Source organism: Alosa alosa, chromosome 2 (genome assembly GCF_017589495.1).
Source record: "Alosa alosa isolate M-15738 ecotype Scorff River chromosome 2, AALO_Geno_1.1, whole genome shotgun sequence".
Lineage (NCBI taxonomy): Eukaryota > Metazoa > Chordata > Actinopteri > Clupeiformes > Clupeidae > Alosa > Alosa alosa.
In genome coordinates, this window is record NC_063190.1 from 13,846,072 (window position 1) to 13,863,677 (window position 17,606).

At 42.0% G+C, this 17,606-nt stretch overlaps 1 protein-coding gene across 4 annotated transcripts; it reads right to left on the bottom strand.

Moving 5' to 3' along the window:
• Positions 1-181: 181 nt before the first annotated feature.
• dpp3 (dipeptidyl-peptidase 3) lies at positions 182-17,568 on the bottom strand. Of its 4 annotated transcripts, XM_048269176.1 has the most exons (19): positions 17,470-17,485; positions 9,438-9,521; positions 8,526-8,837; positions 8,126-8,215; positions 7,782-7,919; positions 7,504-7,578; positions 6,585-6,678; positions 6,340-6,470; positions 4,517-4,647; positions 4,023-4,081; positions 3,710-3,904; positions 3,479-3,591; positions 3,270-3,362; positions 2,746-2,808; positions 2,502-2,626; positions 2,026-2,146; positions 1,020-1,199; positions 746-908; positions 182-353 (listed from the first exon to the last, which is right to left on the bottom strand). In XM_048269176.1, the coding sequence occupies exons 3-19, from the start codon at positions 8,793-8,795 to the stop codon at positions 211-213; spliced, it is 2,184 nt and encodes a 727-aa protein (XP_048125133.1). In that variant the 5' UTR covers positions 8,796-8,837; positions 9,438-9,521; positions 17,470-17,485; the 3' UTR covers positions 182-210. The 4 variants fall into 4 exon arrangements, with proteins under 4 accessions (XP_048125133.1, XP_048125118.1, XP_048125126.1 ...); XM_048269161.1 differs by lacking the exon at positions 9,438-9,521 and having other exon boundaries at positions 17,470-17,568; XM_048269169.1 differs by lacking the exon at positions 17,470-17,485 and having other exon boundaries at positions 9,438-9,608.
• Between the last annotated feature and the right edge of the window lie 38 nt (positions 17,569-17,606).

Here is a 17,606-nt window from a genome sequence, read left to right on the forward strand (position 1 = left end):
CACTAAGGTTTCAGCACTGCTAAACTTCAGTAGAACCTCCACTGTAAACCCTTGGTTCCCTTGATGTACATTACAGTATATTTATCAACAGTTCATCAACTCACTTTGCATCCGACAAAAAAGAACAATCAATCAAATGAAACATTTGAGGAGGGCAACAAGATTGGCCGAGGAGTCACACCTAGTTGGCTCTGGTCTGCTGTGCCTTCCTCAGCACCAGCACGACACGTCCTGAGAGCTCAGCTCCAGCAGGTGGCGCTCCAGCTCTTCTGCATCCTCCTGGAAGCGGTCAGTGTTCGACTGAACCAGTCCCGCCGCTGTGTTTTCATACTCCACCAACTCCACACTCTCCCCTGCAAGAGCATTATTATTATTATTATTCTTAGTAGTAGTAGTAGTAGCAGCAGCAATATTAATATAGTTATATAGTCCTATTTGATGGATTCACTTTAATATGATACTTAAGTGTTTTACAGATCCTTTGCATTATGTGTATTGCCCAATTCCTCATTGTTTTGACTTCTGACTTTGAAGGATAAAAAGAGAACAGTGGTACGGCTGTGTCATTGCCAAACTAACTCCAACTTCTTTAGCACTTCTGAAGATAAGTAGTTATGTGGCTAGCCTGGTGGGTTTTTAAGTACCTTTCTAGTCCCTTATTCTGTAACATTCTGTGAGTAAACACTTTCATCCCATATACTGGAGTTTGATTTCCAGAAGACAATGTTTTGTTGACCACACGAACCTTTGACCACAGTGTTGGCCTGGACAAACAGCTTCCGAGCCACCTTTCGGAGCAGGACTGTCTCTCGGATGCGAAGGAAGTCGTGAGGGCCATCAGAGTTCACCTCAGAATAGCCCTCATACAGAGCACGGCCACCTTCCACATCTGCAATGGTCTTGTAAACCTGCCGGTTAGTTGAGATCATAAGATTTTGGATAAGTACAACCAGAGCCGCTCTATACAGCTCTGACTACAATTATCCAAACATTTTTGTTCTAACGCCCCACCAACATACCTGTAACTTGCACAGGAATTTCTGGATGGCATTTTTGCCCACAGTTTTGATCTTGGAACGGTCCAGTGAGATGACCATGTCCGGTCGTCCGTCAGCACCAGTGGTGGCCTTAAGGGTCACCAGCCCCTCTCCAGCCTCCAGAAGCACTCGCAGGATGACAAAGCGACCGCGCATGTGGGCCTGACACAGAGAGGACAGCATAAGAAGCAAAATTCAAACAAAATTCAGAAGTAACAAAATTCTTGAATCTTCTGCTTAATTATTGTATATTATTCCACTGCTTGGTTGAATTTCCCATTGTCCTGCGTAATTTAGAATAGTGCATTCTAAATATGTTATTTGAACACCTATGAAGTAGATCCATTTTTTTGTCCATATCACACTTAATTAGTATAGTATATTATTAGTATATTAATTCGGCGAACTCATTGTGAACAGAAATTAATGCACGCTGCGCGTCAGGGCCGTTTTACAACCTCGACTGTGCATTCATTTCTGTTAACAGACCACTGTGTCATCCATTATCCCTTAGGTATGAGCTACACCAGGCTGACGGAAGCGTTCTGTTCGTGTAGTGTCTGCTGCAACAATTAGCTGCTACTATAATCAATGGAAGTAGCTACACCAGACGTGATAGCGGCGCGTACGTTCGAAAAAAATAGACCAGTCTTATAAAATGGATTTTACGCGTCACGAAAGGAACGCTTCAGTTACGCACCTGGTGTAGCTCATACCTTACTTATCCCACTGCTTGGTTGAATTCCCTATTGAGATGCACTCTTTAGAATACCAATTAACTGGACAATCCGCTTTGTGTTGTGGCCGCATTACCACCTTGAACGTGCATCGAGTTCTGATACCTGAACGCCGTGTCATCCATTATGCCTTACAGGTTACACACAGTAACAGTCGCTTTGGTTAAAAAGCGTCAGCCAAATGTAATGTAATGTAATGTAACAGTCCTTTTCTCTGTGACTGGGTGCCCTGACTGCACAGCAGTCCTTACCTGTCTCCAGGTTTTGCTCTCTGGGGTGTAGAACTCGAGTCCGAGCAGGCCGGCACGCACCATGTTCAGCCAGTTGATGTACAGCACGTCCTCAGCATCCTCTCCCTCGTGCCCAAAGATGCTGCAGAAAAGCACAACTGAAGAATGTGAGCAGGGCTTTTTACAAAAAGCTGCTGTACCAAGACTTATTGTGAGAGACAAAAAAAATACTAAAAGCTGACCAACTTCACACTTTGATACTTATAACACAAAAAGATGTTGCGGGGAGGAAAGAGCCTTCGGTAATCTGTGCTTAATATTGTATTGCATAATATTGGACACATCGTCTCTCGACAAGTGCGTATTTGTCTGACAATCATTTTTAACATAGGTCAAACATTTAAAATTCAAATCTGGTGAAATTTTAAGAAACTCTTACAGCTATCACAGTAGTTTAAACCCATTGTTGTCGGGAATTGGTTGGTGTGCACTCTCACCTGAGCACCTCTTTGCCGAGACACATGTAGATGCCTACACACTCGGCCCTGCACTCCTCATAGCTGGAGGCGATGGTGGAGAACTTGCTGTCCCACGTCTCACCCTCCTGGTACCAGCTCGACACCTACATGACAGGGAGGTTACATTAATTAGAAATAACAATCTAAAGACAAATGAAACTGTGTGCTAAAATACCACACACACTCAAAGGGTAAAACCATCAACCACAACAAAATAACTTACCAACTGTTCAGTCAGTGGGTTGCAAATGCTGCCCTTATCGAAGTTGAAGTTTCCCTTTGAATCCTAAAGCCAAACAAATAACAGAAATAATTTGATTACTAATTACATACAAACATAGATGCCACCCAAAAGCACAACATGCCATCTGGAGACAGGAGCAGTCTGTAATTCAAATCTCATACACTTTCGTTTCAGTCCTTGGCTATTCATTAAGTGAGTGTGCTCAAAAAACACTGCTGTCCGAACATCACATTCCAGTTTATGTACTTTCACAACATCTACGGAGATTAAGAGCACATAAGAATGGCAAATCATTTAATGTTATGATCCACTTCAAATCCAATAAACATTTTGTGAAATCTGCTCCTCACATCCGTTTAGCTGTCCATGGAGTGTTTCTCAATCAACACTTTGCCAGGAACACAGAAGGGGGCGATTTCTTTGGCTGTTCAGCCTAAATAAAGATAACTATTAGTTATAAATTGCAGAGTGCACTTTTAAGCCAGAACAGATGTTGCTCTCACCTGAACAAAGAGTTTTCCACTGCCGTGACCCAGGAGTTCATGTAGCCCCACCTGCACCTCAAAGGCAGGGCCCACCAGTTTGAGGTACAAATCCTGCAGAGAAGATAAAGGATTGAACACAGCAGAGCTCTTAGCCATCTGTATCTAATAAATCCATTCAGCACTGCGGCGAATATCTTATTGTCATCAGGAGAAGTGCAGAAAGATACCTTGATGTCCTCCTCGAGGAAGGTGAGGTCCTCTTTACGAGTGATGCTGCCCACAGCTAACACGTTTCCCAGAGACACGTTTTTAAAACCCTCTGACTGTCTGATGTCATCATCTGGCAGGAGAAACAGACATTAATCACTAAAGTCCCAGGGCACAAAAAAATCACAAGTACAGAAAATGGGAGCTGTTTGCATGTCAGTCTGCTGCAACAGGAATTAAGATAATCTCACAGTTGGGGATGTTGATGCCCGATGGAATGCCGCTGCCGGCGAATGTTAGCACATCCAGGGAAGTGAAGTCGGGCCGCAGGAAGTGGTCCTTTTCGAAGGCCGCTGGCCACGGCAGCTCTGGGAGCAGCACCTCGGCCTTGCTCACCAGCTGGGCAAAGCGAGCGCTCATTGCCTTGTTCACCACGGCAACAAACCCTGTCCACACAAGGAAAATTGAATTACAACCCCTACTTCAAGACTCCCACACCGACTGAGAGGAGTATTGATAAGTTTATAACGGAAGAGAGACCCAAAGTATATTTTACTTCTTTACCTTCAAACTCCCCTCTGGATCCAAAAGGATCTCTGTAGCTCTCGATAAAACCAATGTAACTAAACATAGAATGGACAACCGTTAGCCTGACCAACTCATAGACTTTCTCAACATCGACACTAAAATACTAAAGCACAGTGCACAATGGTGCCAACAGGAGCGCGGTCACTTTCCACATACATCAGCCCTGACGTATTCACTGGCAAACAGCGGGAAAAACAATGGATTGAGAGATCTCAATGGAGCGGCGCCGACAAAATAGAACTGAATCGTAATATATACACTAGGGCGGCGTCAAAGTGCAACGCTGGTGTGTGGAGTTGTACTTATTACAATGGAGTTGAAGGTCAAAAGTGGAGTGCGCCGCACTCACGTTGGTGCCGGTTTGTGTTGGCCTTAAGCCCATTAGGCTTTCATTTAACGGTAGAGTCTACAATTCTAACCTCAAAAAAGACTGAAAAGGCAATTCAGTGTCTACATGTAGGTAGTGTTACCTCTCCACAATAGGACCCTTGTCCTTAATCCAGAAACGGGAACCTTCTTTGTGTGCATCCACTGATCCAAAATTGAAGCTTTTAACATACTCCTCCAGCATACGAACCTCATTCTCATTGGACGCATAGGTCTACAAAGGGAACATACACATTAAATCTACAGTGGATCTCACATGGCCATGCAGTAACGAGTATAGAACCATATTTTCAGTAGGCAGGGTATCAAATTTGCTAAGCGATAAAATCACTGGAATAATCATTAACTGGATTTCAGTGGCACTTTGGAATCCTATAAAACAAGATCAGGAAAAATAAATTGTTTTATTCAAGCTTCAGGGAAAATCTGATATGGGGCCTTCACTTGATGCCTTTGACGCAAAGTAAAATAATACTACAATATCCACTGAGTTTCTTTATCCATACACACATCTGGCACTCATTGCAAACACATGGATTTGTGTAAAAATAAACAAATGAACACAGATATATTAATACCCCCATTAAAAAGGTGCCATGTGTAAGAATTGAGGTAAAGATATCCAAAAAATGAGCTACACGCATCATAAAAATGAGAAGAAATAAGGGCAATGATGTCATTAAAAAAATGACAAGGTATAGTGCTGCAGAGATATCAACCTGAATTAGCATGCTAAATTACTAGCCACAGCCAGACAGGTGTCATAATACCAGTTTCGGCCATGGGAGGCGGTATGCGGGCAACATAACAGCCAGCCAAACTGCAATACATGCGTCTCGGTTGTTACTCTAGGGTAGACAAACTCACTTTCTGGAGGTATACTCCCCCCATCTTTTATGGAATGTGGAGTATGAATTGATTTTTTTTGGCGGACATTACATATGGCACCTTTAAAGTCCCCAAACATAAATTAATAATTTATGCTATCCCATCACAAATCAAAGAAACATTATATTCCTAACCCTACTACTTCAGGAACAGATTGGGTTTGTGCAGTGTCTGTATTTCTATTTATCTGTGTATGTATATGTACAGTATATCCTTGTCTTTTTAATGTATGTTGTATGTCATGTCTGTGTCTTCTGAATGGGCCTTGAGTCTGGCAATAAAGCTGATAATGATGGATGATGTATTCTAATTCCACACTTCTTGTTAAAAACTTTTATAACATATCCCTCAGAAGAGGCTATCAGGTGACAATGTAAAACTTGACTTTCTACCAATTTCTGAAAATTAAAGAAGCCCTATGCAACAATTTTGGCAAAAATGACCTTAATTATGCAGGTTGAGAGTCGTCCTGGTGGTTCTACAACACTTTTTGGGTCGTTTGGTGGGTGCTTCGTCTCTCCCTAGTGCTTCTCCGCGGAAAAACCGAATATGCAACTTTCTGGTCCCGGTCCGAACAAATCCGGATGTGACTCGGCGGAAGTATCCAATCGCGCCTCGAAAAATTAGTCAGATCGTGGTTTCTAAGAAGACTGCAAAACGGACTCCAACTTGGCTTTGTTGCCGTTGAAATTGTAAGAAGCCTACCCTTCGGTGAACTTCGTTTTTGTAATGTGGTTTGATAGTCTCTTAAGCAATGTGTTTGCTCGACCGTTTTATTGTGAGCACTGTATGTGTTTAGCTTGGTTTCTTGATGGCTAGCCCGCTAGCTAGTGGGGGTTTAGCGTAGCAGTCACTTGCTACCAAAGCTGCAGGGGGAGCTATGACGTGAAAAATGCGAGCCCAAATCAGGCAAAAACCCAGAAACAGCAAAGGAATAACCAGACCTGCATAGGGCTTCTTTAACTTTGCACAGGGATGGAAAATTCAGATAAGGTAGACAGAAGTTTTGCACACTTACCTTGGCTTTCTCCAAATTTTGGCTGACTTTTTCCATAAGGGGAGCATAGTCACCTCTATGAACATTGAACACGGCGTCTTCGAAATCATAACGGCCACAGCGGGTCTGGCCTTCCCCATCAGAAACACAATCTACAGCAGAGGGAAACAGGAGACCAAGCTTGACCAACTGCCTTCCTTAACTGGACTAACTCATATAATTTTTGCTGTCAAAGCTAATAACAAATAACACAGAGCAGTGCTTACCCATCTTCACTGCAGAGGCCAGTCTAACCTCATAGGCCTGCTTCCCCGCCTCTGGCTCCCTCTTGAACAGTCTGGTGTTGTAGGCACTCAGATTCTACACAGAAACACATATAAGCCTTTACTACCCACATACAGTGGTGAGAATAAGTATTTGAACCGTATTATTTTAGTATTTGAGCTAAAGTTGACTAAAAAGACAAATATAAAAACATCTGTTAGAAATTGATCTTAATGCCTTAATTAAAACAAATAGTAAAAATCCAACCTTTAAGGACACCAATTTTCTTAGTGAATGAAGAATGTATCGTAAATAAATAAATAAATGTTCTTCCTTAAATTACAGGGGCAGTAAGTATTTGACCCCTATGTTAAATTCCCATAGAGGCAGGCAGAATTTTTATTTTTAAAGGCCACTTATTTCATGGATCCAGGATACTATGCATCCTGAAAGTTTCCTTGGCCTTTGGAATTAAAATAGCCCCACATCACATACCCTTCACCATACCTAGAGATTGGCATGGTGTGTTTTTCAGTTAGCCTATTAGCTGGTTTGATTTGCATTGAACCCAATGAGCATTTTAGTCAACTTTAGCATGGGTTCAAATACTTATTCTCCCCACTGTAGATAATGCCTAAGTATCATTGATACACATCTACACTTAATGTATTTTGCACAGGTATATATGTAAGAGGTTTTGCATAATAATAAGAGAAGTATGACAGACCCAACTAGTGGTTTTAATGTACCGGTAATGTTAAAGTCAAATGTGAGATCATGTCAGCCTGTATGTGATTTGTTTTAATACAAGGCTGTTGGTAGGAGAACTATGGCCATGAATTATAGAGTAGGAGGTTAAGGTGAGAATAGAAACAACATTAGCAACAATCTCTTGGAAAATAGGTAGCAGAAAGGATGTACCTGAGAATCCAGGAATTTCTGGGCCAGTTTGGCATCCTCTAAACAGCAATTTCCTGAGAAATATGTGGTGATCCCCTGGGGATATGATAAAGACCATTTAGATATGCACAAACAATGTACAGCCGTATATTGCCATACAAATATTGCCATATCTGCCATGAACTGGTGGTATCTATAACGGCAAACATTTTTTTTGTGTCTTGGAGTTGGACAGTGTCAATGCCTGTGCAATTGAATTGTTTGAGATCCACTGGATCTCTGGAGATCCACTGACTCACATCCTGACCCAGTCCAAGCTGCTTCTGTCTGTCCTCCAGTGAGAAGAGGAGTTTGGAGCAGCTGTTCCACAGTGATTCCATCTCTGCAGGGTTTTCCTTGAAGGCCTTACTCTGCCACACCAAAGCCTTCAGCTTCTCCTGGTCAATTTGATTAAAAAAGTATATTACAGGCATGCCCCTTTATGCATGTCAACAAGATCACAAAAGTAGTGGATCAGCTTGTCTTCCCATCATGTAAAATGCAATGTTTCATACAATTTTAAGATTTATTTGGAACAATAATAATCTTAACATTGTACAAAATGGTCCTGTTCTACACATTATAAAAAGGAAGAACTGCTTACCTTTGGCAAGTTGGGGATAAATTTGGTGTCTCCAAACGATTTGTAGTTTCCCATATTGGCATAGAATCCTGCAGCATATACCAGGACAGCCTGGTTGCAAAAAATCACATTGACATAACAACATTGAACTGTGTTACACGTAAACTGTTCCTGCATAACAACAACATGGCATATATTTTAAAGATACACTAAACTATTCTCTTTTGATAATGTATTCATCTAGATCAGAGAATCTCAGTCCAGGTGCCTGCACCTTCCCCTGACTGAACTCATCAGCAACACTGTACTTCATGTGCACTTGGGCGATGGAGAGGCAGAGGGTTCCCAGAGCAGGGGTTGGTCCTGGAGCCAAACCGAGAAGCCCTGGGAACGTTATGTGCATGACGACAGATGTACCAACCTGGTATTCCTCTGGACTTAGTCCAGCTTCACTGGCCACCTTCTCCAGCTCCGCTTGGGTCTGTTTGCGGAAAAGCTTCTGCAAAAGCACATAAATTGTAGGTGACTCAGGGGAAGTTTGCAGCAAAACCACAAGACCACCATACCATGCCGCCCGAGAGATGTAGTGGGCATAGAGCTTCTCCTTCGCAGATAACAGTCCAAAAGCCTCCTTGCAGTCCAGCTTGGAGATGCTAATGCTGTTTGGAAGGTAGTACTGAGAGTCCACCATCTTTAGGCAGTGTACTTGCTTTCGCTGAATTGAATAGGTAACCTGCAGGGAGAATTGGAATTATATTCAAATTATTCAATCATAAGAACTAAATGTATAGACTTGCAGGCAAGTGATATCTTGACATTAGCAACGTTAAACATGACAGGGAAAGGGCTGACTGACATACAGAACAAAATATAGTCTACATCCTGTATCAGCCTAACTGGTTGCCGCAAGTGTTTGTTTTTTACCTTAGCCACCAGGCAAATAGATTAGCAAGCTAGTACAAACCTTGATTAAATATTTATGACGTGTTTATACTAAATTATGTTCTAATCAGGTACTGTCCGAGTCTAAGTGAATCGACAACAGGCTAACTTAACTGATGAACTAACGTTACATTATTTTGTAGTAGAATCTATTGTTTTGAACTTCACCAGTACACAGATGCATGGTTTCACTTCCAGTTAGCTACTAGCCGGCTAGCTCACTTAGCTACACTGTCAAGCTAAGTATGTTAGTAGCCTCAGATATTGTTGTCCTGCTAGCAAACGAACTATACCTGAGAGTACAGTCCCAGTGGTGTGCTACTAAAACTCTTTCGCAGTAGATAGCTCAGTCTCTTGATGAACATTTGAAATTCACTTTCTAGGTAGCTACCTTGTGGTCTCTGCCGGCTTCTTTCGATTTGCAGTCTCACGCTTCAGACACTTCCTCTGTTCATTCAAAGCCAAGTCCCACCTCCTGACCAATTGTGTACAGGCAAAATAACTGACCTATATCTCGACCAATTATAGCATCTTTTTTGTCAGCTATCTTCCTCTTTTGAGTCTTACCCATGTATGAATTCAAATAATATTGAATATTATTCTATACTAATATTGAACTAAATTGAATATAAAAATCACATATTTTTGATGGCCTTAATTAAATATTTTGAACAGTAGGCCTATATGCCTAGAATAATCTAGTCTTAGGCTATAGCCTATCTAAAATAACCCAAACACACAACATAGCCTACTCCCCTTTTATGAGTAGCCTAGGCCTAGGCTACATGACAATAAACTAGGCTACTTGAGCTTGAACTTGAAATCTGTATCCTCCTCCAGGCGAGACTGATTTGAGATTGTCTGTGTTTGCTGTGTTGTTTTATTGGAACCAAGGCACCAAGTCTGGTGTTTGTATGCGATTAGGCTACACTAAGATGTAAAAATAAATAAATTAATAAATAATGATAAAAATTTGGCCGCCGACATTTTTGAAAACATGGCGTTACATGGTTGCAACTTCCGGCACCAGTTTTTACATGCTGATTGGTAGATGACAACTCATGCACGAGTTTAGTGTTGGGCACGAGCGTCCTCGCGCGTCCATGTTGGTTTGCATTTCTGGAAGACGACAAATAAAACAACTAACTACTTGGATTAAGCTACTGATACTTGACTTAATGCCTACATGGCTGTATTACCGGACTTTGTGGTAAATAAAAGAAAAATGTTAACGTTGTCATATTAGGCTATTATTTGCCGTATATGCGGGGTGCCAAGTAATTACCTTAAAGTAACTGACTATGACCATACACTTTGGCAGATGCATAGCAATGACCTATATCCAATTATTAGCCTACTCATTGCGTTGTGTATGAAGACTATTTTAAAACGCACAGGCTGTAGTTCTGTAGAACGCAACGTCTGGATCATATAACCTGTCTCCCCAAGTGATTTAAAACGAAACAAATGTCAATGACTTATTTCGTTTGCTTTCTTGCAACATTGACATGATTAGGCTATCTATGCATTTGATTTAAATGTTCAGGCTGCCAGTCGAGGCAAAAGCCAAATGTCCAACAACAGTTGCAGACTCTATGCCTGCTCGAACCACAATACCCGAGGGATGTGCGCTTCTATCGGAAGTTTAACTTGCTTTGGCTTCATTTCGTCTGCCTGCAAATGTAGCCTAGGCTTAACAAGCTGCAAATTCACACTGGGTGCAGCAAAAATGCCAGCTATCCACACGTTTACCATGTCTACTTAATTAATAGTCATTTTCGTTGGATAGCCTATTGCGTAATAGGCCTACAACCTGTCCAAATATATTATTTAGGGATCATTATTTGTGAAGCCTAAAGTGACACAATATTGATTCGCATCATTTATTATCACATATGAACATCACATTAAATAACCTAGGACTTCAGAGACAGGGCAACCTTTACCACCATTCCCAAAATGTTATCCCAACCAATTAAATGAATTTGCGCTTATAACGAGGTGAAGCGCGTTCCCGAACAACTTCTTTTCCTCTGAGGGAATGTCCAATCTTCATCAACGACATACCGTTGTACGTTACGTTGTCTCCGTCTGTAACGTGGAATCTAATAGGCTAATTCTAGCTGGTGCCGGAAACGAACACCCATGAAACGCCATTTTCGTAAAGATGGCTGCGGTCAATTTCATGCTTTTTTGGCTGAAGTAGCTAGCCTAGCAAAGATTGTTAAGGCGGAGCTCCGCCTTAACAATGAATCTTTGAGCCTAGCATGGGCCATTGAAATGAATGGGGGCGGGACTTAGTCACTCTCCAGTTATATATAATACCTCCATGATAAATCCAGTGCTATTTCAATCGCATAGCCTACTGCATGCTGGAACTCCAGTTAGCCGGCTGTCACACACCAAATCCAACTTTCTGACTTGGGCTTAATTCAGCACAGCAATAGGCTGCTACTGTTTTTATTTGGACTTTGAGATAGATCCGAACAAAACTTGCGATGGTAGGCCTAGCAAATTTAAAAGCACATTTCGTTCCTGGTCTTTTGGTACAGGCATGGGCGGATTATGAACTTTCGGGCCCCTGGGCCCAGATGTATTAAGGGCCCCCCACTTATTGTTGTATATGTGGGAGGGGGTTGGGGGTCCTCCCCCAGAAAATGTTTAATTTGTTTGATGTGATTTCCTGTTTTCTGGTGCATTTTGGGGATGGCCAATACTAAACTCAATCAGATTCATAGCCTACATCCTGATTTGTTGATATTGAGGCAATGGTTCCATGCAAAGGCTTGGGCTTCAGGGCCCCCTGACCCCTTGGGCCCCTGGGCCTGGGCCAGGTAGGCCCGTGCAGTAATCCATCCCTGGGTACAGGCAATAATGTGTTTAGGCTAATTTAATTGGATCATGTTCAATGGGCGCGCACAAAAAGGAGTGGCCATGTGGATTCGAAACACTCGGCTGCAGGGGCGGAGCTAATGGTTCACTATAGGGGGTGCGACGATCTTTAGTGGGCCCCTATACTGTCTGTGTTTATCCCAAATTCATGTTTTTATTTAGTCCACTTTATATTGTGCTTATTAGAGGCTGAGGCATTTGGTTTATGTCCTGATGACCTAGACTACCGTTTAGTCTGTGCATCGGGGCAGCTTAGGCCTGCGACGATGCGAACTGTAGTGATCAGGCGCGCCTGCAGGTGTAGGCCGTACGCACTGTTGCTAGCCAACTAGCAAACAAACGTTTAAAAAACACCGGCGAGCCTTCGCCGCGACACGATGCCTCCCCTCAGCTGTGCACCAGGCTGCGACTCATGCGTCCTTCTCAGCGAAAAGATAGTGGAACTCGAAGCCAGAATAGCGACCCTCCATCAGATTGAGAAGGATGAACAGTTCCTCGACACCATTCTCTCCGTAAGTAACGTTACCTCTCTTACACACACAAATGCCAGATGCCCTGATTTCACTCTGTCCTCCAATACTTTAACCATGCCATGCACTAATGCAACTTCTGTCCCTGTTGCCTCTCCCGCCCTCTGCTGAGAACCAAGCCTGCTCTGCTGGCCAGCTCCACTCCACACCAGCCTGAGCCATGGCGTAGAAGCAAGCATCACAAGCACGGGCAGACGGTCCGGACGCACTCAGGCCTAGCCCAACCTATAATGACTGGAAAATCGCTATGCCATTCTGACCGGGGGATGAGGAGCCCCTCCAGCCCCGACAACCATCCTGGTCCCTCCTCAAAGTCGGCGCCCGACCCCCCTCCTCCCGACCTCATCAACCTCCACCCTGGTCATCGGCAGTTCCATGGTTAGAGACCTCTGCATTCCCTATCATGTAGCGGTCCCTCCAAGGTCTACTGCTTCCCTGGTGCCAAGGTCCTTGACATCCAGCAGAAACTCCCAAGCATCCTGGCCCACCACACCAAGGTCAACAACATCATGCATTAATGGGCACGAACGACATCAGAGATAAGCAGTCAGTAGCACTGCAGGAAAACTACAAAACTCTCATCACCACTCTGATGGGCACAGAAAAAACGCTTTGTCATCTCTGGGCCTCTCCCTACCTACAGAAAAAGGTGCTGAGAGATGGTCCAGACTGTTCGATCTCCACACCTGGCTCAAACGCTACTGCGCTCCCTAAGCATCCCCTATGTCAACAACTGGGGCTTGTTCTGGGAGAGGCCCAGTATGCTGAAGCGTGATGGTCTCCACCCAAACCAACATGGAGCCAGGCTACTCTCTGACAACATAGCGTCCACACTGAGACATTGACATTCTGTAGAAAATATTACAGATTCACGCCCCCCAGGTATTGATTCGAATGGCATTATACATGTGGATGGGTCTGAGAATGTTTTCTGCAGGGTAACATACAATACTACTACCATAGATCAAGCTGTGTCATGCAATAGCATGACTTATGCTTATAGTTCTATTCCAACGTTGATTTCTACCCAACGTATAGTAAAAAGAAAAGACAAATTTAAAACTAGAAACCTAACAAATATTCTTTCCATACCTCAGCATATTCCTCAAAAGCCAGAGGCATTTTCAGCTAACATGGGTTTACTAAATATAGGTGCACTTACTACCAAAACCTTTGCAATCAATGATTTTATTAGTGAAAAAAAATTGGATTTTCTGTTTCTTGTTGAAACCTGGTTGACTTCAGACAGCCCGGCTGTTCTTGTTGAGACTTGTCCCCAAATTATAATTTCTTCCACTCAATTAGACAAGGCAAACGAGGTGGTGGAATTGCCTCCATTCTCTCAAACAAATATAGTTGCACACGAAGTCAACTTTGGCTTAATTCGCTTCCTTTGAGTATATTGCCCTCACTCTGAAGGCTGACCCAGCTGTACTTCTATTAACCTTATACCGCCCTCCTAAACTATGGACTGGCTTTCTCGACCAGTTTTCTGAACTTATGTCGGATAATTGTAAATGGCGACTTCAATATTCATGTCAATAAGACAACTGATGCTAAAGCCAGTAAGTTCCTTAATGTGTTGGACAGTTTAGAGCTAAAGCAGCATGTTACAGGACCCACCCACAACCTTGGCAACACCCTCGATCTAGTCATTTCCAGAGGGATAGAAGTTACAGACTTATCAGTAATTGATATAAATATGTCTGATCATCATTGTGTATCTTTTAATATTGTACTACATACTCCAAAAATTCATCCCGAAATTGCAATCAAATCGCGACTCTTGGACATTAGAGCAGAACAGCAGCTCATAGCTCTTATAGACTCCATAAATTTAGATATTTTACATCATCCCATTGATCAAATGGTAGAGGCTCTCAATCGTGAATTAGGCGCTCTGCTTGACAGAGTGGCACCCTTAAAGACTAAAAAAAGGCCCTGTAGCAAACTGACACCTTGGATGAACGAAAATATCCATGATCTAAAAAGATCATGTAGGAAAGCTGAGAGAACATGGAGAAAAACTAAGTTACAGGTTCACCGTGCATTCTAAAAGAAAAAATTGCAAATTATAATAGAGCTATTCGAATGAGAGGAGGAACCACTTCTCTAAGGTAATTGCTGAAAACAGTGGAAACTCTAGGGTGTTGTTCTCTACCATTGATAGGCTATTGCATCAAACACCTTTTGATACACTCAGTCAGGCATCCTCTCTAAGATGCAAAGAATTTGCAGACTTCTTCAAAAACAAAGTCATTTCTATAAGGGAGGCTATTGGTAACACAATATGTTTGATAGTACACCCAAAAACAGCCCCCCAAAATTAAGGTCCTTTAGCACTATTACTCAATCTGAGCTTGGTAAAATTATAACTCAAACCGGCTCCTCAACATGTGTTTTAGATCCAATCCCTACTACATTCCTCAAAAAAGTATATGATGGCTTAGCTCCCTTTTTTCTCAAGGTAATAAATACCTCATTAGAAACAGGTATATTTCCAACTACAGGCCTATATCAAATCTATCGTTTTTGAGCAAAGTACTTGAAAAAGTTGTTTGTAATCAGTTAATTACCTTCCTCAACGAAAACAGTATCCTTGAAAAATTCCAATCAGGTTTTAGATCAAATCACAGCACAGAAACGGCTTTAGTAAAAATAGTCAATGATCTCAGACTAGCTACCGACTCAAACAAAGTCTCAATCCTTATTCTTCTGGATTTGAGTCGGCATTTGACACCATTGATCATAGCATCCTAATTCACCGCCTTTAGCGGGTGGGTGGGTCTCTGATAATAATGCTCTAAACTGGTTTCAAACCTACATTACTGGCAGAGATTTTTATATCAGTCTAGGAGATCATGGATCTGAAAACACATGACTTGCCTTTTGGTGTGGCCCAGGGAGCTGCCTTGGTCCCCTGCTATTTTCTCTATATATGCTTCCATTGGGAAACGCCATAAATCAGCATAATGTAAACTTCCACAGCTACGCAGATAATACCCAATTGTATCTTTCTGTGGAGCCAACTAACCTAGATGGCCTTTGCTCCCTCACTGCATGCCTAACCTCCATTAATCAGTGGATGAGCAAAAACTTTTGAAACTAAATGATGACAAAACAGAGGTACTTCTGGTTGGACCAAAACTAAAGCGAGATATTATTCTCAGTAATCTGGGGAACTTGGCACACCAGGTCAAACCAAAAGTAACAAGCCTCGTGTCATCTTAGATGCAGAGTTAAGTTTTAAGCCCCATATCAGTAAAGTTACTCAGACAGCCTATTTCCACTTGAGAAACATTGCCAAAGTGCGGCCCTTTTAACTCAACAAGATGCAGAAAAACTAATTCACGCCTTTATCACTAGCAGGTTAGACTACTGCAATGCACTTTTCACTGGTCTTCCCAAAAACATCTAAAGAAATTGGCACTCATACAGAACTCTGCGGCTAGACTTTTAACTAAGACTAAGAAGAGAGAACACATCACCCCTGTGTTGGCTGAACTGCACTGGCTCCCTATTTCCTATAGAATTGATTTTAAGGTTATGTTAATTACTTACAAAGCTCTGAATGGCATAGCACCTTCATATATCTCTGAGCTTTTAATATCTTATCAACCACAAAGGAAACTTAGATCATCCAATTCTAATCTTTTAATCGCACCCCAAAGTGCTCCACAAACAAAGTGGAGAAGCTGCGTTTATCCATTATGCCCCCAAACTATGGAACACCCTGCCTCTGTACATCAAGCAGGCGAAGTTCAGTAAATATTTTAAAAAGATCTGAAAACATACCTGTACAGGAAAGCTTTTAGTTAACTCATCTTATCCTGTAGACTACATTTTCAGATTATTCTACATCTGCTACTATTGGAGGCTTAGCCAGCCAGAAGCAGATGGGCTCCCCTATTAAGTCAGGTTCTGCTCAAGGTTTCTTCCTGGAATATGGGAGTTTTTCCTTGCCACAGTTGCCATATGGCGTGCTTGTGGGGGGTAAGAGGGTTAAGGCTGCCAGTCTTATGACGTCATTTTCTATATTTTTGATATGTTGCTGAGTATATCATAAACAGCAAAGAAAAGTGATTGATAATGACTGACTGACTATTATTGTGTTACATGCTTCAAATGTAAAGCACTTTGAGCTGCATTCTGTGTATGAAAGGTGCTATACAAATAAAGCTTTATTATTATTATTATTATTATTATTATTATTATTACCATCAGGCAACTCAACGAGAGAGAATTTTCCCTGTGTGTGTTCACACAAAGTTAGCCCACCATAACTTCCCAACTGCTTCACAACTGTGCAGTATCCCATTAACTGCTCGACAATAGGCTATTTACAATTTTCTTTCAAATTTGTAAACACGTTGTCAAAATCAACTTTAATGTACACACCTTTTGTTTGAGCAGGAGAGGGAATAATAGCCTAACAAATACACGCAGCAATTACAGACGTTGTAGGCTAGGCTACTTGTTGCTTTCTTTTACTATGGTTGCCTGTTATCAACACACAATGTTAAGCTAATTCACTAACTCAAGACTTCAAGGCTATCATGGATATAAAACGTTTTTTTGGAAACAATGAAAGGGTGGAGGTAGCAAAGGACGGAGGCAGCAAAACTAGATGAGTTATTTCAGATAAACAAGGTAGGCAAAATGCTCAAAACGTTAGCATTACATCTGTATTATACTGAATAATGTTTACTGATGTTAAAGCACGAACGCTGTTTAAAGCCATACACAACGGTGAACTAGAACAAAACTAAAGGTAACTTTACCCTTAATAGGGCCGTATAAAATTGTCCAAATGAATAGGTCGTTATTATAATAACGACCTATTAATTTGGACAACTTTGTTGTTGAATATTGCATATGGATTTTGTACTACAGTAGGCTACTTTTTAGGTGACCAATGCACGGACGAAACCGGGAAACGGACAAATATTATTAAGCCTTTCAATGTTTTGTTGCGCGCGGAGGGGTAGATGGTGCGCTTACCATTCATTCCTGCTGGCGCGCCTGATAGTGACTGCTGTTGTCGCGGCAAGTGCACAGTGTAGGTTGTGGCATCAGTTTCGCTTTTAAAACGCAACAGTAGCGAGAGGGAGAGTGCGGGCTATTTAATTTGCAGCATG